This window comes from Branchiostoma lanceolatum, chromosome 3 (genome assembly GCF_035083965.1).
Source record: "Branchiostoma lanceolatum isolate klBraLanc5 chromosome 3, klBraLanc5.hap2, whole genome shotgun sequence".
Classification (NCBI taxonomy): Eukaryota; Metazoa; Chordata; class Leptocardii; order Amphioxiformes; family Branchiostomatidae; genus Branchiostoma; species Branchiostoma lanceolatum.
Window position 1 is genome coordinate 4,290,883 of NC_089724.1, and position 21,640 is coordinate 4,312,522.

The window sequence follows — 21,640 nt, forward strand, 5'->3', positions numbered from 1 at the left end:
TTGGTTGACGGATTTTTATCTTTAATTCTAAAAAAAAAAATCATTAAAACAGAAGGCTGGGGTAAAAACTTGCACCTGACCCTGTTTTAACTCCCTGATACTGTGTGTACCAAATTAAAAACATTCCTCTGAGATTCTGTTTTCATGTTGTTTTTCCAATCTAGCATTATTTTTTAAATTGTTATTTATTCCGTTAACCAAGAAAATAGATTGGTATGGCCTAAGCCCTCGAGTCAAATACTGCGTTATGTTTTTCTGTAAATGGGATCCTTCTAATGGGTGTGAGATACATTGTATTACTACTCGGCAAAGCTCTCACCGACTTGCAGCCTAATGTGTTTGCCCTATCCTCGTAGTTGCCGTGGTAATGAGCGAGGTGACGTGAGTGTTGCCGGGCAACGGTTTCTCCGGCTGTCAGCAACATTCAATGTTCTGTCCATGTTGATTTTGGAGGAAAAGTCGATTATGGCCAAAAAGGGACAGTACTTGAGTGACTGTGCCAATTCAATGAGGGTTTGGCTAACTTTTCTGCGAAAGTAAAACATGCAGATATGAATGACTGTGTGTGTGATTGTAATGAAATAATTTTTTTAAAACAAATTCTTATCATTTTGTTAGTACCGTTGTGTCAGTCTGTCTTTCAGTGTGTTTGTGTTCCCACATACGTTTATTAGCAGAACTCAAGATGCTACATGTATACATGTATGCCTTGGATGGATTTTGATGATATTTGGTACATTGTAGTATTCACTGACTTACTAAGCTGATGAAACTATTCACGGAAGGAATGATATAGGTTTGGTCCTTTTTAAAGTGCAGGAGTATTTTGTTTGCAAGCTTTGAAAGATGATTCAGCTTTGTGACGAGAACCATAGATAGAATCCCTGAAACATAACGGGTCCTATGAGCATGACTCTTAAGTACTACATGTACATGACTTGTGTACTGTGACTTGCCAGTTGTCAGTGCCTTATCTAAGGCTGTTATTATCAACAGCACAGCCTGTTCAATCCGCCCGTCTGTCACGTTGTTCCAGACTCAGGGGAGCCAACCGTTCAAACGCTTGATGATTTAGATTCAAATGATGACGTGTGAGCTATTCACGTTCTGCATCCACTCGCTTGTAATACAGTGACTCTTGATTCGTTTGCGGTGACTTGATTTTAGCTGCTGCATGTAATTCTTGATTTGTTAACTGCTAAAATGTCATCATCGCTATTTGATCACTTATATTTAAGCCAGTAATGTTTGTTCCCACCGTTAAAATTAAGTGTCGTGACCTAATCCATTTCCCCCCAACCGCTATGTTTTCCTGCCGCTATATAAAAGTGATTTACAGTACTTTAAGGGTCACTAGTCAACTGCTGAAATTTCATCATCGCAATCATTTGATCTTTAATACTTGAGACAATGTTAACATTTAATGCAATGAACTGCTCACTTCTCCCCTAACCGCTTAAATTACCAATCGCAGTATTAGATGGCTTTACAGTACTCTGGCAGTGTTCTGCGTCTGCACAACATTGGAGTCACCTTGTCAGGCTAATAACTAACTGGGTGATCTGCATGAGGGGTCGACCTGTGTGCTTTAGTACGCGTCCCTTGGGTCTCATGTGCCGTAATTCATCTCGATCGATTGCGAGAAGCCCACTCGTTTAGACCACTGTTCTCTAATAGTGGATCATCCGACATTAGTTACGTGTTGATTTGATAAAGGGAGGCTCACATTTGTTATGTTTAATTAATCAGGCGTCCGGGCGGGCGTAGCTCATTTGATTACCCGACGGGTTCTGGGCTGACGAGTGCACATGTGGCTCTGTTGGTTTGTACGCTACACACACACACGCACAGTCGTGTGGAGGGTAGCGTTTCCGTAACAGGTGTCCTCTTACGCCATTGTGTTAAGCGTATTGACTCAGTGCAGGGTGATTTGCTAGGGTTACGTCTGCTTTGCTACAGGCGTAACCTTTCTAGCGGAGGGACGGAGACTTGTATTTTACGGGATTCCCTGATGTGCGCTTGCCGACTACCATGTGCAACTGGTTGTAGTACTCTGTCATTGATTTTATGAATCCACTTGTTGTACATGTGTACGGTGGCCCAACAACCAGGCTTTGATTCCTGCTGTACTCAAAATATGCTTTGAAAAGGTCTGGAGACAAAATCAGATTGAGGATTTTATTATGATGCCGCTGCAGTAGCCAGAAGAAGAAAAAAATCAGCTCAAAATTGCTGTGACAGATTCTGTGCATTGGCACATATGAAGGATTATTCGGTTGAGTGAGTACTCAAGACAGAGTACTTTACAGACCTACATGTAATATCAGTCGAGGCCTAGTGCAACATGCAACGGTCACGGAAGCTGGCAACGAAGGAGGAAAACTCGCTGCCCTACAGATACCAACCTCCGTCTATGGGACAGAATGGCCAGCAACAATTACTTCAAAGGAAGGATTCCACGACGTTTCGGAGATGTTTCCGCCTTATCCAGTGGTTTCGAAGGTGCTTTGCACCTGAAAAAGGTGAGATTCTAGTCCCAATGTGTGCTTACATGTAGTTTGAGTGATCTTGGGGAGGGTGGCTGTTGTCAAACTGTAATGCTTACAAAATGCTTAAGTCTATTTAGCTAAACGTAATGCTAGTTACAGTTAATTGTTTTAGCTGTGTAACTACTGAATGAAAAATGGAAGAATGAAATGTGACCCACATCCCTGAAGGGACCTAAAATACTGGTTACGGTAAATTAATCTATTTTTGAAAGCTAAGGACTTTTCTGTGTTTTCATTTCTTGGTTGAAAAAACGGTTGTAACACAACAAAATTTGACTTGCAGTGTGATAAAAACTGCACAATATATATAAAACCGTTGCAGATATTTCTTGATTTACTGTATCCATGTCCAAGTGTTTTTTTTATACAGATCATCCTTCTAGACACTTAATGGAAACATAAACCTATGAGCTCGAGGGGGTGGGATGGGGGAGGATATATACTAGTATATAGTATTCAGGGCTTGAAATTCATCTTTGGAAATAGGTGCACTGGTACACCCAACACAAAAAATTACTAGTAGGTGCACAGAAAAAATTATGGGTGCACCACACAAAATAAAGTTGAATGTCAGCAAAACAAAATTACCAAGTTAAACGCTCTTAAGAACTACAATCTGTAATTCTATAGCTAACTAGATACATCAAGTAGAATACAAGGAAGGGTAATTTTAGCTATTCTGTCTAAAAGTCAAGTAAGTCAAAATACTTACATTTTAAGAGTATTCTCTGTATGCTAGTGTACAATTATAGTACCCTTACCTTATAGCCTACAAAAATATCTAGGTTCACTGGTGCACCCACAGTCAAAAATTAGGTGCACAGCTCCAATTTTGGGTGTACATTTTAAGAGTATTCTCTGTATGCTAGTGTACAATTATAGTACCCTTACCTTATAGCCTACAAAAATATCTAGGTTCACTGGTGCACCCACAGTCAAAAATTAGGTGCACAGCTCCAATTTTGGGTGCACACAGGTGTTTGCACCCACTATTTTGAGGCCTGGTATTACATATTTTACGGTGCTTTTTGGTATGGATAACCCACACACCGATTTGATTTCTTGGTTAAACAGAATTTTAGAAAAAATGCTAGATTGGAAAATCAACATGAAAATAGAATCTCCCAGGAAACTTTGTACTTTGGTGCACACAATTTCAGGGAGTGAACATGGTCAGGTGCAAGTTTTCACCCCAGCTTTCTGTTTTCATGATGTCCTCGTGCTAAAATTTAAAAACAAAAATCTGTTAACCAAAAAATTAGATTGGTGTGGCCTGAGTTGGAGGACTTGGTCTATGTCAGCAAGTTCTGCCATGAAGGGCCGTTATAATTACGGCCTTTAATAATGCTGTAGCCCCTACACCAGTTGTTAGAAAGGCTTTAGAATTCAGAGTCTGAGCCTGTGAATGTTATACTGTAATAGACGTCCACAGTGTTCTGCTGCTGAAGTGGTCTGGACACCCTGTCAGTCTTTCCTTAAACATTTCCACTCTGTCAGGAACATTACAATCCTTAGCTCCCGTAGTTTTCTTTCTGAGCATCTAGGGCCTCTTCCTCTCTCTGTGAACGTTATCACTGTACAGAATGAGTGTCGACTCCCAAAAATGTAAACTTTGTTTTTGTATCCTTTTTGCCATGGTGCTATGAACTGATAAGGCTATACTACTTGGCAGTTGTTTGAGAACGTCTTGTTCAAGAGATTTGGCTGTTTACAAGCTTCCTTTAAGCTCCCGTAGTTTTCTTTCTGAGAGCATAGGGCCTTTAGATCTTCCTCTCTCTGTGAATGTTATCACTGAGTGTACAGAAAGAGTGTCAACTTCCAAAAATTTAAACTTTGTTTTTGTTTCCTTTCTGCCATGGTGCTATGAACTGATAGCCCCTTTGGGTTTTTACTCGCCCCTTTGGGTTTTTACAGTGGTTCCCACACCGGCCCTGTGAGTTATGGCAAAGAGTGCCACACAGGGAGTCTAAAAAGAAAAGGGTGTAGTGTAACAGTGGGGATCAACCTCCACTAACTGACTGGTCTAACTGGTCCGGACCTTTTAGCCTAGTGGTTAGCGTGTTGGATTCCCAAGCCGTGCGGATCGGCGCGGGTTCGAATCCTGGGAGTGGCGTACTCGCCCCTTTCTGTTTTTACAACAGTCCATCAGTAGCTTCTTGAGTTATGCCGGAAATATGCAATCACAACCACAAACATGACCTTCTTGGTGATCAAGGTTAAAGAAAGACATTCCATTTGCATGCCTGTGTAGGTTATCAGTGATTGGTGACCTGCACTCAACACAACAGTGCAAACATTGGCATTTAGTGCTGAATGACGCTATTACTCGAGGGTTCTATTATTCATAGTGCTGTTAGTAATATTCACTGGATAAGACCATGATACAAGCTTCAGATTCTATGGGGTGCATCCACGCACACTTAGGTTTTGTATTACGGCTTACCTATGGTATAGTAGGTAACTGATAGTAGTTGACTGATAACATTTCCATGCAGGGGCACACATTGTCTTATGTCATAGTATATATAGAAGGCAGTGATGGTAACACTGTTCATTAAAACAATGCTGTATTCTAGATGACATTGTGAATATTTTTTTATGAATATCTTAGGCCACACCAATTTATTTTCTTGGTTAACAGAATTTTTAAAAAAATTTAAAAAAAATGCTAGATTGGAAAAACAACATGAAAACAGAATCTTAGAGGAAATCCCTGCATTTATCTGGACTAAAGGCATTTACAGTGTATCTAGGCAGCTGCATTGTAATGGTAACTGTTAACCTTTATGCTCTTCCATAATTCAATTCCAATAAACCATTCATTTTAAAGTTTCTGGTAGGGAAAAAATAGTCTGTTTTGCAATGGTTCGTTTTTGAAACAACCCTCTAAAGATGTAGGCGGGTAGAAAACAGTATTTTTGCGGTCCCCCGAAAGTGCGAAATGGAACGAAATGGAACGAAATGGAACGAAATGGAACGAAATGGAACGAAATGGAACAAAATGGAACGAAATGGAACGAAATGGAACGAAATGGAACGAAATGGAACGAACTAAAACATATGTAACATTATGAAATGAAATACCAGTAGATAGCGAAATATAAGGAACGTTGTAACATTCAGAGTAGACCGGAACAGGAAGTAAAATACATAATATAACGTGTTTTATTTCTTGAATCTATTTGATAATACTAAATACAACGTTTTTGTCGCGTTTTTGTGGCTAGATTCTTCCCTGAAAATGGGGGCGCCGCGTGCAAAGAGCTCGGCCGTTCTTCCTTGATTTTACCAACTATCTGCAAATGAACTGCTGGAAATAGCAGGGAAAACAAGCTAACGGAACTGAGTATCGAAGTTAGGACTAGATTATACAGAAGTTGGTGGTAACATTGCATCTCATAATTCACCAAGAGGGCATGAGGCAAGCGTAATTTCATTATTCATACAGCGTGTTTGCGTGTTGTGTGAACCGTGAAATACATTTCCTGCTCGTTCACACCCTCCCTTTGTTTTGCCGTGAACAAGGAAGCAGAAATGTCTCCAGAGGTAGTTCCCAGTCCACGTCCGTGATTGAATGGAGTGTGAAGTGTCACATTGGTGACGCAGCGCAGAGCTGCATTTGCATACCATTAACGGAGGGGTCCATTCTCCGACAGCCGACCAGCCGAACAATTGGGTGTATATAAAATCGTTGTTGCGCATATATGCATATGCTACGTACTAGTTAGCAAAGGTACCCGGGTCACCGGTCCCTCACTGGGCGCCGAGTAATGAACGCGTGAACAAAATTGCGTCGTCGCTGGACGTCCAGCACCAAAGAAAGTTCATCACTAGAAATCCAGTGACGAACGGCTTTATTCCAGTAATGAAACCCCCTCGGTGCTGGGATTCCAGCACTGAATCTTGCCTCGGTGCTCGGTTTCCAGAAATGAACTCCGCTGATCACTCGGCTTCTAGTGACGATCTCCGCTCGTCACTCGGGCGCCAGACAAGTAGGCTGGTTCAAAGGTCATTCATCACTGGTTACCCGGAGTACTGAGGTCACTCGTCACTGGATAACCAGTAACGAAAGTCCCGCGGTCACGGGTTCCGCGCTGGATTTACCAGTGATGAGTGACTCTCTAGTGCTGGAAGCCGAGTGATGACATTATTTCGTTAGTGGCCTTCCAGTGATCACATCCTATTATCACTGGAATGTTCCAGTGCTAACTATTAGACAATATTTTGAGTGCATTTTGAGTCGATACCGTTACGGCGTACGTTATAGATATAGCCCTTTTTGGAATTCTTCGTTGGCCCTGAAAAGGGCCGGTGTGTCGCTATGCCGTAGTGTTGTGTTGAAGCCTAGTCGGTGTGGAGAATTTTTGGCCTTTTTTCGTAAGCGTAACGTTACGTAAATTGACGCGTACATTAGCGTAAACTGCATATCGGATTAGCTGTCTAGGTTTACGGTGCGGAATCTATCGTCGCCAGCTCTTGCCACAGCGGAACATTTGTCGTCACTGGTTTTCCACAACAGAATATTTGTCATCACTGGTTTTCCAGCCCCGCAGGTAGTCTCATCTCTCGGTTTCCAGTGATAATTCAGGGATTTCCAGTAACGAAGTCGCCTCATTGCTGGAAGGCCACAGACAAAACTTCATCACTGGAAGTCTAGCGATGAAGGCACCTTCGGTGCTGGACACCGAGTGATTACTAAGGAACCGGTGACCCGGGTACTTTTGCTACTAGCGCAAAGTATGGACTAAAACCGTATGTAAATAAAACTGAGAAGTCGGAGTTTGATTCAACCTATCGGTAGCACACCCACGTGCACAGTTACGGTGCGCTGGCAACAGTGGCGGTTCATTTGCATGCGGGCTCCATTTGCAACACGCAAACACGCTGTATGAATAATGAAATTACGCTTGCCTCATGCCCTCTTGGTGAATTATGAGATGCAGTATTACCACCAACTTCTGTATAATCTAGTCCTTACTTCGATATTTGTTTGCTTGTTTTCCCTGCTATTTTTTGCAGTTCATTTGCAGATCTTTGGTAAAATCAAGGAAGAGCGGCCGAGCTCTTTGCACGCGGCGCCCCCATTTTCAGGGTAGAATCTAGCCACACAAACGCGGTAAAACGTTGTATTTACTATTATCAAACAGATTAAAGAAATAAAACACGTTATATTATGTATTTGTTTCCTGTTCCCGTCTACTGTGAATGTTACAACGTTCCTTATATTTCGCTATCTACTGGTATTTCATTTCATAATGTTACATATGTTCCATTTCGTTCCATTTCGTTCCATTTCGTTCCATTTCGTTCCATTTCGTTCCATTTCGTTCCATTTCGTTCCATTTCGTTCCATTTCGTTCCATTTCGTTCCATTTCGTTCCATTTCGCACTTTCGGGGGACCCTATTTTTGCTGTGGTTTTACAGTTGAGACCAGCGAACCTTAAACCACTGCAAAAATTGCAAGATTTACAGCAACTGAACTACGTTTTGTGACATTACAATTTGAGGATTAAAAACAATTTGAAAGTCCCTATGATGTGTGTTTAGCACTCGCTGTTTATCACTAGTCATTTGGACCCCTATGGAAAGGCAATTAACTAGTCAAGAAAGTGTCAATTTGTAAGGCTTAGATATTGCCTCTTGATGAATAGCCTTGTTGTGACAAGAGAATTCCCACTGGTGCAATTACTAGAAACTGAGTAATATCAAGGAGGTTAAGCCCTCCTTGGCAATATGTATGGTGAAGTAATAAAAATAACCACAGGTCTATTCCCTGAGGGCTTAGTAATAATAGTGTGCATGTATATCAGGGATGCTGTTGTCATTCGTTATCCCATGCCTAGTATATACATTTGTAGTTAGCTCTTTTTAGCTGTGATACATCATTATAGGAGTTAGAATCATTATTGGCCTCCGGTGTATTGGGACAGTGCCCATCTCCATCGGTCGCCTATTGAACTTCCCTGCATTAATAAGCGGACTACCCTTGGCATACTTTTCACTCTATTTGGCCGATTTCTACTATTTCCCCAGCGATCAGCGGAGCCTGGTAGAGGCTAATTTCTATAGCCCTTGGACCACGATTTGGTTAATGTGTGAGTGTGTGCGTTTGTGAACGGGAAACTAAGGATGGATCATTCTGATATCTGGTAATGTGATATTATGGTAAGGTTTTAAATGTATAAATGACCAGACTTTGGGCCCTCCTGGCAACTTTTCATGGTACTGCAGCAAGACCTCTGGTCTTGATATCTTGTATTCTAGACTGTTTTCATGATTTTGTAAAGATGTTGATAACTCTTGGGCTTGTAAAGTTGCATGTTGTGAAGGTTTTGGCCCCCTAGCAGCTTTTTTGGGACTGTAGTTCTTCGAGGATCCACCTGGAAAGCAAGGGGCCAGCTTCAGTGGCCTGTACATGTGCACATAGGCAGGCAAGAAGGCAGGTTCTTTGAGACTTTGAATATGAATAATGGTTGACAGATTGTCATGACTTTTGTGAATGTAGATTAATAAGACTAATGATTATGTTGTGAAGTTGAATCAGAGTCATACATGTTTGTTGTTATTATAATAATTGTAACAGTCTAATGGATTGCAGCATTTTTTGTCATGAGCACATGAAAGGACCCACCACACTTATTGATAAGACAAGGGGTCCATCCTTGTTTGATCTTAAGCCCCTGTCACACTTGTGCGTATATATTCAATTCCGCATGGGTTGCATATTAACATGATTTTGATCAAGATTAAATTTTCAGCTCAAGAAGTCATTTCCTTGGTTTGATAACTAGGCTGCACAATGGTGGGTCAATGCAGAAAACAACTTCTTCCCTGCAAACTTTACTTAAACCTAAAAATTGTTAATGCGCACCTCATACGCACTTGAATATACGCACATGTGTGACAGGGCCTTTACTATAGGCAACTGGTGTGCTAATCTTCAATGAGATTTGCAGGTTATGTGACACAAATTGACAAGCAAACAGGCCACTATAGTTGACCTAATATTATTACTTCCGAGTTTTGTGACGAATCACAGCAAATTCATTCTGACAAAAATGGATGAAATATATGTGATGATTATGTGGAGCCTGTTATGTGATAACGCCCGGTGACATGTCACAGTCATATCGGACATGATTCACCTGACAACCTCTCCGACTCAATTATGATCGGTTGCTCCAGCTGTGCTGTAATTACAAAATTAATGTGAAAGGCCTCATGCATGTCTACATGACTCATCAGGCGATGAGCGGTGCAACCTTTGGGAGCATGTAGTATATTTGTAAACTATGGGTCGAGCGAACAGCATTGTGGGATGAGGGATTGTTGGCTTGGATATAATGGCTCATTTCGTCATTTAATGGAAGAAATTTGAAAAAACAAACCACAAAGTGTTTAGAATTGTAGAAATCTCCCAAAATAGATAATGAATTATATTGCAGAACAGATTAGAATAAAACAGCAGAACCATGGGGTCAGATATTTGAAGAAAACGTTTAATTTTTTTCGCAGAGTCCTCTCACACTGGGACCTTTTAATTTAATTTCCTACCAGTGCCAACATCAGATTTTGTATTAAACATATTATATTAATGCTTTGCAGGTATTATTTAACACCTTTTCCATAAAATATACATTGTATATAGTCAGCACTCAGAATACCAATTAGATACAAGCAAACTGCAACAGTTACTACAAACTGTTTTACTTGGTCTGATTATATAATGATAACGTTACAGATATAGTCTATTTACTGTAGAGGGATATAACGTTTAGTAGTCAACTATAAATTTTCATTATACAAATATATAAAAGTGTGTGTTTACGAAGTGATAGAATAAACTGTAAGATACAATATCATATATGCAGTATATGCCTTGCTTTACCATGCCCTGCTTATCTGTTAACTGTAACTGTGAATACAGTCAAACCTGCCTAGGCGACCACCTTTTCAACGCGACCACCTGGCCATGGCGACCGCTTTTTCTCGGTCCCGAAAATTTTCCCCATAGGCACAAGCATTAAGCTGCCTGCCCAAGGCGACCAACTGTCCAACGCGACCGCAACCGCCACGAATTAGGACCGCACAGAGCACAGTCCCTGCCCATGGCGGCCGCCTAATTTTCAAGCTTGTGGTGACATCGGATCATTTTGCTGTCGGATTTCAAGGAAATGTTTTCAAGGCTTTGAAGGACAAAAATAAGGACAAAAATATATGGAATAGCAATGTTATAGCATCGATTCCTCCATGAAGTGTTTTAATAAAACGTTCCCCTTATAAACATTGTAAAGACAAATGTTTGTGATGTTGTTGTGCCTATCTTATTTCTGATAGTTTACCGCAAACTCAGTTCGGTTTGAACTCAATTTTAAAAACGAATAAGTAGTGCATGGCGTCAAAAAGTCAGATTTCACAGAAATTACGATCTATTTCTTGTATTTTCAACAAAACTGTGTCTGTGTCTTACTAAATTCCGCCGAAAAATGACTTCGCGGCGGGCAAAACATCGGGCGAGAAATGTTGTTCCTTGGTCCCGACGCCATCTTGGATATGGTGCGGCCCGGATTTGGCGTACCGCTGACCTTCCTAAAACGCGATGCTTTTGTGATGAACGTTTACGAATACTCTAGTTATTGATGAAAATTAATATTCTTATTTTCTTTTAATTTCCATGAATCTCACAAACCTTTATTGGACGCTGTGCGTTCTACTGCACTGTCTTACCTTTCGATGCGGTCGCACAGAGCTTGGCGGCGCGGCGCGACGAAATCACACCGTTCCCTTTCATCTTTCGTTGTCAGATCGAAAACTTTTTGACCCTTTTATCCAGCGGTCGGCGCCCCAAAAAAGGCTGGGGCCAGCAGGTGTTTTCTAGGGATATGTCTTAGGCCTTCAAACTTCGATGATGTGCGTGTGTACTATTAATGTAACGTGTGAATGCGGGAAGGCGCTGCGAGATCATCGGGGTGGCAACCATTGTTTTGTACGCAAAATTATGACGAAAATTTGTACACGATGTAGCGGTATACAATTATTACAACGATAACGGAAAATGTAATTTTTGTAGGATCTTTCTGTCAATGAGAATTGAACCTGGTGGGGGTCATGCTGTCTAAATTCACATTATTTTCCATCCATTTACGTACTGTATTTGAAAACCTCGCCCTGGAAACATGTGAGTGGAATCCTCTTCATGGCGACCACCTGTCCATCGCGACCGATTTTGCTCGGTCCGCCGGGTGGTCGCCTTGGGCAGGTTTGACTGTATATCATAACCAACATTTGTAGGAAACATGATATGACAGGTATAATAAATCATGTGTATAATCATGAGGGCATTAATTGATTATATGATTTCTCAAAGGGACTATTAATCCTACATAAGGCCACATCAATTTAATTTCTTGGTTAAGGCCACACCAATTTGATTTCTTGTTTATCGGAATTTGTGAAAAAATACTAGATTGGAAAATCAACAGGAAAACAGAATCTCAGAGGAAAGTTTGTACTTTGGTGCACACAGTTTCAGGGAGTGAACAGGGTCAGGAGCAAGTTTTCACCCCAGCTTTCTGTTTTAATGATGTCCTCGTGCTAAAATTATCATTTTATAAATCTGTTAATGGCGGACCGTAGCGAATGGAGGAAGAGGGCTGACTTAGTCCGGGCAACCCGCCCGACATGATGATGATGATGAAATCTGTTAACCAAGAAATCAAATTGGTGTGGCCTAAGATGGGTTCAATCAAATATGGTCTACATTAGGCAATCAGAGATGGCAGACTTCATCCCTTACCCAGACTACTTTGCAATCCTTCCAGTCTCACCTGTCAGACAAAATTACGAAAAAGCAGCATTGAGAAATGTATGAGACCACTGTATCACGTGTACTGGGTATTACTGATCTGAAGAACGTTATTTGCAAATTTGCAAACAATTGTTAATAAAGTATGTAATGACTAGTACCAACTTTCATGCTAACTATATCCTCCATTCACATTTATCTGCCACTTTGAAAAACAGTGGGTTTGAGAGATCTCTAGTGCAGCACCCAGGTATGCACAGTTAAGATATACTGGAATGAATTATACAGTAACTGAATAAAAAATACTCTTCTTGCACAACCAAGAGATTTATTACACCGACGTTTCAGTGACCATCTGTCACCTTCAAGGCAATTCTGACTGGTTCACATAGTAATGCAGCACTGTCTTAAAGAAGGTGACATATGGTCATTGAAATGTCGGTGGAATAAATCTCTTGGTTGTGTAAAAATAGTCTTTTTCATTCAGTGACTTACCAACCTGATGAAACTATTCACAGCAATGAATTATACTGGCGGACGTTGGGTTGGAGATCTGTTGCTGTATCTTTTCAGGGTGGCGGAATTATGTACCCTGGTAGAATTATGTTTTGTAATTATAGTAAATGTTACCACCTGTTGGCTCAATAACAATAAATCAAACAGGCTTTATGTCCAAGAGAAAAATAAGTAAACTGACCTTGATCTGTCATATTTCAACAATGGTGTGTTCCAATTGGCACTTGAAATGATAAATTTAGATTCATATGAGCTCCTTTCAATCCTCTTTGCTATGATATTGTCTAAAATTAGATCCTACGTACTCTGGAAGTGCTTTCCTTTTCAAACTAAAAGGTCAAACCAATTTTTGTATCCCTCTTACTATTTACACAGTGCTAAGCTGCTATTAGATTAATTGTCTCCAGTCCTGATTGGTCAGAGTTGCACCTGGCTCAACCAATCACAAGCCGTCCCCATTCCCACCTCACCATTGACTCTCTGCCATCGCCATGGCAACCAAAGAGACTCCTCCATTAGACAGGCATCAAATGTTGTCGTTGTCGTGGTAATTGCTCCCATGAGACTTTGCTGGGAGCAGGATTCTGGGTCATTGCTCGACGAGCGGTCCCCCGAGGATATATTTTTCGCGAAGCACAGGTGTGCGCTAATCTGGACGTTTTCCTCGCTCAAAGTTCATCCGTTTTCGCGTCCCGGGTGTTTGGAGCATCAACTACTTACAGCTGAGTGTCAACTGTACATGTGGCTGGACGGACATAAACCCGTAAAAGCTGTTTACAGATTAGAGAGGCTTCCAAACACTCACTGTTTCTGTGTGTGTGTGTGACAGAGAGAGATCTACTTTTCGGAGCCGTTATTTGAAAACAACAACAGTTGGGATGTACAGCTGCTGTAAGAAGAGGTGGACGCTAAGCCGATGGCTGGTCGGCCATTTTCGGCTTGACAATCCGCAAGGTAATTCTTTAACTCAAAGCCGTGTCGATGATGATGCTTAAGCTTGTTGTCACATTGCTGTATACAAATTAATGTAGAAGTGTTATTATGCATAGTGTGTCCACCGTGTTGATAATTGGTAATAATAATTATCAGAATTTAGATATGCAACAAAAGAGTCAATGGGCCACACCAATTAAATATCTTCATTGGTTAATAGATTTTCATTTTTAATTTTAGCAACAACAAAAAATCATGAAAACTTGCACCTGACCCTGTTCGCTCCCTGATATGATACTGTGTGCACCAAAATAAAAACATTCCTCTGAGATTCTGTTTTCATGTTATTTTTCCAATCTAGCATTTTTTTGAATTCTTTTTTTATTCCGTTAACCAAGAAAATAAATTGGTGTGGCCTTATTAGCATTGTTTTCTTAAATGGGGTGACATCGCGAATTACTCATGGCGGCTTTAGCGTCAACATTAGATAAAGCTCAGTCAGACATGCCCTGATTCTGTAAGCACTCTGTGTCTGAAACGGCAGTCAGTCAGACAGCTCAGACACATTCAAACTAATTGCTTCTGGGTTGTATACAATCATGTGCATGTATCTAACAGCAGCTACTGGCCTATGACATTGCAACAAAAATTAAGTGGGCCTGTATTTTCGGTTTAGTAGTCCACTCTGTTCTGCTGCTGCAGTAGTCGAAACATCCTGCAGCCACAGTCAGTTTTCTTCAGTCCTTTCCAGTTAAGATATAACTGGAAACAATTGTATACAACTATATTGTATACAATACAATTTTACACATTACATTACAATACAATACATAATTGTATACAAATACACAATTACCTGTATACAATTTTGGGTATACAGGTACATTTAGAATACAAAATGGTGTATTCCATACGTCCTGAGGTACCGGCCCGACAGCGAGTGATGAGGAATAAACGGTGCTGTATTTTACTTATGTCATACCCACCTGAAAAAATATATATTTCAATGCGAAATGCGCCAGAAGTTGAGAGAGTCTTGTGTCCTCGAACAAGAAGATTGTAACAACATTGATTCCAATATATGTCAGGTTTTCGAATTTTTGACAGCGGCAGAGTGGAAGCGAGTTCGAATCGTTTGTTTCAAACTTAGGGAAGCCCGGGCCAAAAGTATGGACCGGTTTGGACACTCGTATCAAAGGTTAATTATGGTCCAGGTTTGATAATATTAGATTATAGTACAGGACCTGGAACTTGACCTTAAAGTCTGTTTTCCTCATACCTACCCGCCTATCAAATACCTTGATATTCTTTTTCAAATTAGAAATAACAGGGTATCCAGAAACCACAATTGGTGTGGCTATGATATATAATGATTTAATATTAGTCAATATTCTGAAAAAAAGACTATTTCAATTCGTGATGGCATCTCCTGTCCTTTTCTTGAACTTACAATACATTCCCCGGGGCCCAATTGGACTAAAATCCACCCACATCTCTAACTGTTATAGTAAGTCTCTTTCCCACCCTTAAGCCTGCCTACATATCTTCCTGTCCTTCCTTCTCTTGAAGTTGATGTGATTTACAGTGATAAGTACATCAAGCAGAGCCACAAATCATTTCACCCAAAGGCTGGCAACTACAATTCTAAGACCACACATTTCTTGCTTGTTGGATTCACAGCTTCATTTTTTTCTGATTTAAGGCCACACCAATTCAATTTCTTGGTTAACAGATTTTTTTAAATTTTAGCACGAGGACATCATTAAAACAGAAAGCTGGGGTGAAAACTTACACCTGACCCTGTTCACTCCCTGAAACTGTGTGCACCAAAGTAAAAACTTTCCTCTGAGATTCTGTTTTCATGTTGATTTTTCAATCTAGCGTTTTTTCAAAAATTCTGTTTACCAAGAAATCAAATTGGTGTGGCCTAAAAGAAGAAAAGAGATTAGTTATTACATGCACCTTTTTTAGTACTTACATATTATTTTCGATGAAATTGAACTGTTTGTCTGATCTAAAAAAAAGGTTACTGTAAATGGAGAAATGTTTGCAGGGATTTAATTTCGCGGCAGATAGCAAATGGAGTGTTCACGCAGGTTTTGAGCTTGTGTTTGAAGCAATAGTAGCGCTACAGTCACACAATGAAATGGCTTTTCACCGTGGTTTTACTACCTACCTACCTAGTCCCTTGACCTCCGGGTCGTTGGGGGGACAAGGTAGCAAGGAAGATGGACATCTGTCTCCAGGCTCGTCTGTTTCTTGCCTTTTGGCCAGGCAAGGGAGGTACACTCTGGGATGTTATCCTGCCAGGATATAACCTTCAGAAAGACTTCACCCAAAAAACGGGAAAATAAAACCACCCGACAAACATTTCTGCATTTACAGTAGTTATTACATGCGCTATTTTTGTTGTGCTGCCTTCTTGGTTTCCGGATCTGAGAACCGAGAAGTTAACCTGGCGTCGCCTAAAAGCAGCCGTTGCAGTCATTCTCCCCTCAAGGCGGTTGATTGCTAGTCATTATACGGAGGTCAGGCCAAGGTGAACTTAGTAGGTCACCGCAGTTGTCCTCGCAAAACATTTTACTGGAAATAACAGTGCACATTCTCATGGAAAATCTTTTAGAAAGAAAGTCTCATCTATGGTCTGATTTCTATATTTTTAAAGACAATGTTTCAACTCAATAAGTCCCCACTCTTACAAGCTGTTCTCAGAGTTCACATGTAAATCAATTGAAACGTCATGGAAAAATCTGTATTGACCAGGAAGGAGGGCCATGGAAAATTTTACCTTAGTCTGAATCATGAAATTCAACAATTTCAAATACTATTCAAAGTGAGACACTTGGGCGCTTCTGACCGGGTTTCGCGTCATTAAGAGGCGACACCTGGTCGGAAGCAGCCCACGTGACCTCACTAACCACCTGTACTCTATCACCTGTCCACAGAACCGTATTTAAGCTTCAGAACGCGTATTCTCTGTCTTGTCGAGCTACGACGGTGTGGTCAATCGGCGGGGGACGGGGAGCATTAGAGAAGGAGAGACTCGTAGGCCGGGGGGGGCTCGGGGGGGTCTCAGGGGTGATTGGTTTTCGTTCCTAGCCTGTTTGGAGGTCGAGCTGGCTAGTTCCAGGCGCTGAGGAGGGATCTTATTTGTACCGTCGTCAGAATAAGTCGTATCCGTTCGAATAAGTCGAGTAACTTAGGTGGGCGCAGTGAATGAGCCTTGTGGGGTAAGGTAAAGGAAGTTCGGCGAAGCTAGCACCCACCCACCCGCCCTCGTTTTTTTTTTTGTCACGAGACCGTTCAGTGACCCATCCGGCGACACTCCGGACTTTTTGCCCATACCTTAACCTTCTAATGGAGTTTCGCAATGGGTCGCTTCGGATAGAGTACTATCTATTAGTGTGATTATATTCATCAATGTTTGTGATTTGCACCAGTTAGAACAAAACCACATTTTACGTTACAAAATCAATGAAAACTTATGAGGCATAAGAGTATGATAAATTTTTAAAAACATTAATCCGCCGGTTTGCATAAATCTGCCACTGTGAAAAACAGTGTGTTTGAGAGATCTCACCCAGGTACATGTATGCATAGTTTAGATATGCAGGAGTGCATATAATTTATAGTTTTTATACTGGAGGACGTTGAGTTGGAGATCTGTTTGGACGTATCTTTTCAGGCTGGTGGAATTATTTACCCTGGTGGAATTATGTTAGTAGATGTTACCAGCTAACAGGCTTCTAGCTAGGCATGCGTCCATGCGTCAATTGGACGCATGATACTAAAATAACAAGGAAATTGGACGCCCTCTTTTCCAGCTGGACACACAGAGGATACCCTGGTACATAATTACAGACACATGTTACTGTGTTACAGTGTCACTGATGCTTTTTTAGTCCTACCAGACACTGGGACAGCATGAAAACTGATTGACATGCCAGGAAATTGTTAATCCATAGAGCCCATTGGGAGACAGAGAAGGAACAAGCAGTTTTTATGAATAAGTCTTAAAATGGTCTGCTTAAAGTATGATAAGAACAGGAAATATAAATGCTCGTGAAAGTATGATAAGTCTAGAGCACACCTAACCCCCGCATCACAGCATCCCCCACCCCCACCATCATTTTTGGACCCCTTGTCTATAAATCCTAGCTAAAAGCCTACCAGCTACATACATGACCAGTACTGCCGTTCTAGGATTTGGCTACAAAGTCACTTTTGGCACTCCGCCAAACACCATGTACAAAGCATAGTCATTAACTCACAACACGGAAGGATGCCTAGTGACCTGATACTCATCTAACATGCTTTTGAGATGCATCTTAGAAGTTCTTTGAGGTCGGATAGATTGATTACGTCGCTGGAAATAGCCATCAGTCGCCTATGGGGAGGACCTGTTGAATGAATGCAAAGCAATGGATGGTGTTTCAGGCCACCATTTTTCATTTCCCTTTTTTGATAGACCTTAAAGGCAACCAAAGCAATATTAAGGGCCCAAAATATGGAAATGAAAAATATGCTGAAATATTTTTGGCAGTAACATTTATTAACACTATCTAACACATTTGCGAGTAACTTCAACCATGCAAAAACTTGCCGTATGATGATTCTCTTTGTTTTGCGAGCCTACAAAAACCCCGGCCACGATTTTCAGTGAGTTCTCATATCACAACGATGTCATATTTTTACATGATGGACGTCGCTATGCATTGTGATAGTATTGTTTGAACTAAATTCAACCCATTCCATCCCAGAACAAAATTCAACCCATTCCATCCCCAAAATATCAATTTCATGAGATAGAACTGATGAAAATGTATATTTTCAAGCTTAAAAAAAACAAATTCAACAATGAAAATTAAAAAATCGGCTCTCAAACAATGAGTGGGACGGAAAAAAATGTAAAGCTGGAGACAGCCATGCCCCAAGGGCTGTGTTTTTAGTGGCTATGCAGATCTGTGTTAGATCACTGTACTCCATGTGGCAGACATGATCAGGATTAGGCAATCCATTATGGACTGTCTGGCACCTGGGGTGATTCGGTTGGGCCACATCGATTTGATTTGTCGGTTTTGGGGCTTCAGCAGGAAAGCAGTGAAAATCATGTGGGGAAAAAGTTTGGTACCCTGTAATCAAAACCATATATACATTCAAGTGGGGTGTCTCTGTGGTGTAGTGGTCTGTGCTTCTGTTACTTACCACATCTGGTTTTGATTACTTGGAACCAGAAAGCCTGAGTTCAACTCCTGGGTAGGACACCTATGGACAAGAGGTGCATCGAGTCATACCAAAGACTTAAAAAAATTGTACATACTTCTGAAACAGTATGTAAGTTAAACACACTCCACTGCCAGTGGACTAGCCCCCTGCTGCAGTGATTGCACCACAGTGTGGTTCCAGGGCTATGAAACGGGGATGGGCACAGCCCTATACACCTTATGGTGTGGGAGGATTTTAACTTAAACTTAACTTAATACATTGAAGTAGTTTGGTCTGTAGTGGTAAATAAAACCATGCATGCATTGCAGTCCGTGGTACTAAAAAAACCATGCATATGATAAGCTTGGTTCATATATAGTAATTTCTACCAAAAATGCATACAGTGCAGTCCATAGTGCTGGAAACCATGCTTAGGCCACACCAATTTAAGTTCTTGGTTAACAGAATTTTTAAAAAATGCTAGATTGGAAAATCAACATGAAAGCAAAATCTCAGAGGAAAGTTTGTACTTTGGTGCACACAGTTTCAGGGTCAGGTGCAAGTTTTCACCCCAGCTTTCTGTTTTAATGATGCCCTTGTGCTAGAATTTAAAAAAAATCTGTTAACCAAGAAATTGAATTGGTGTGGCCTTATAGAAGTGGGATCCTTGGTAATAATAGAACATGGAAATGGTGTAGTCCATGGTGCTGAAAATGATACTTACAAGTACTTGAGTCCATTGTGAAGAATGAAAACCATGCTTTCAATGCAGTCCATGGTGCTGAAAACCATACACATAAGAAGTGCGATCTATGCTTCGGTCACACCAATTTAATTCCTTGGTTAACGAATTTGTTTGGTAACGTTTTAGCACAAGGACATCATCAAAACAGAAGGCTGGGGTAGAAACTTGCGCCTGACCCTGTTCACTCCCTGAAGCTGTGTGCACCTAAGTACAAACTTTCCTCTGTGATTTTGTTTTCATGTTGATTTTCCAGTCTAGCATTTTTTTAAATTCCATTAACCAAGAAATTAAATTGGTGTGGCCTTATAATAGAGCATGGATATGGTGCAGCCCATAGTACTGAAAAGCATACATTCAACAAGTAGTTTAAAGTTTGTTCTTAGTTATAACATTTTTTTGATGCTGTGCAGTCAGTGGTAATGACAATGCATATAATACTTGTCCTCACAGTTTCATACAACTTGCAGCAAGTCTGTGTAACCATTAACTACATGGGTAGTATGTAGGCTGCATTATAATGTTATCCATAACTTTTCAGGTGTCCTTTTCTTGGGATGAGAATTCATTTGTGAAGGAGGAACCCCTCCCTTAGCCGGCTTCCGATCACTCTGTCACGAGCTGATCTTGGCCATGTGGGGCCCAGGTGTTCCATAAGATTGTCTCAGTGTCTTGTGTGCGGTCATCATTTTGGTCTCATTTTTTACCTACGTAAAAATGGAGGTATTGTTTTGGTCTGTTTCGTTTATTCGTCATGGTGTTTGTATGTTCAAGTTTGTTCCCACTGGCCCGGGTACAAGTTTATTCCTGGGCTGAGTTGTAAGGCTACACCAATTTAATTTCTTGGTCAACAGATTTTTTAAAAAAATTTATAGCAAAAAAAGCATGAAAACTGAAGAAGGCTGGGGTGAAAACTTGCACCTGACCTTGTTCACTCCCTGAAATTGTGTGCACCAAAGTACAAACTTTCCTCTGAGATTCTGTTTTCATGTTGATTTTCCCATCTAGCATTTTTTTTTTCAAATTCTGTTAAGGCCACACCAACTTAATTTCATGGATGACATCCTCTGGAGTCCCCAAAACTAATGCGCGAGGGCGAAAAAAAGAAAAATCTAGCAAAAAAAAGAAAAAGATAAACCGGAGGACTAAATAGCTGGTATTGCCAATTAAACCACAGAACACAGTGTAACAAACAAACAAGTCTTTATTTGTTGGCATTAGCTCATATTAAAGTAGCCTGGGTGCCATCCTATTTCTACCGGGGCTCCTACACTCGCTTCCCTAAATTTTTTTTAGGGAAGCGAGTGTAGGAGCCCCGGTAGAAATAGGATGGCACCCAGGCTAATATTACAGTGCCTTTAACATGGATGATGCCTGGTTTAAAGACCCATATGTAACATTTGGCCGTTCAAAGAAAAAAATGTGTTCGGCTGTGTACACAACATCACGCCTTCAGTCAGAGCAAGTATTGTCATATCATGAACAATATACTACTGGGCTCATGAGGGGCGGCGCCCACTTCAATCGCAACGAGTCACATACATACCAGTTGTGTTGGACAATGTGAGTGTATATAGTGTATTACGACAAGCCGGCTCAATGCTGCCCCTTTGCGGCAATATGAGTCTACAAGTTTCTTCGGAGGTGATTTTTTTTTTTTTTTTTGGAGAACAGGCGAAAATCAATGCGCGCGCGGATGTCATCCATAAAATTAAGTTGGTGTGGCCTAACCAAGAAATTAAATTGGTGTGGCCTTAGGATGGAGCATGTATAATTTACAAAAATTTCATGACTTTATTTTGTCGTTGTGTCAACTAATTCCCTTGATAGACCGTCTGCCAGGGCTGTCTCCAGGACCCGTCCCTCCGTCCCAGGACGGTGATTTGCTT

At 40.9% G+C, this 21,640-nt stretch overlaps 1 protein-coding gene across 3 annotated transcripts in view; it reads left to right on the plus strand.

Moving 5' to 3' along the window:
- LOC136429791 (Kv channel-interacting protein 4-like) overlaps window positions 1–21,640 on the plus strand; it is a 99,533-nt gene that overhangs the window by 27,716 nt on the left and 50,177 nt on the right. Inside the window, exon 1 of one of the 3 annotated variants that reach the window (XM_066419761.1) lies at window positions 1,849–2,522. The exons of 1 other annotated variant lie outside the window; for it this stretch is intronic. In XM_066419761.1, the coding sequence (XP_066275858.1) occupies window positions 2,345–2,522 (178 nt within the window). In that variant the 5' untranslated portion in view covers window positions 1,849–2,344. Of the gene's footprint in view, window positions 1–1,848; window positions 2,523–13,496; window positions 13,826–21,640 lie in introns of those variants that run through there. One more of the 3 variants, XM_066419764.1, reaches the window with a different exon arrangement.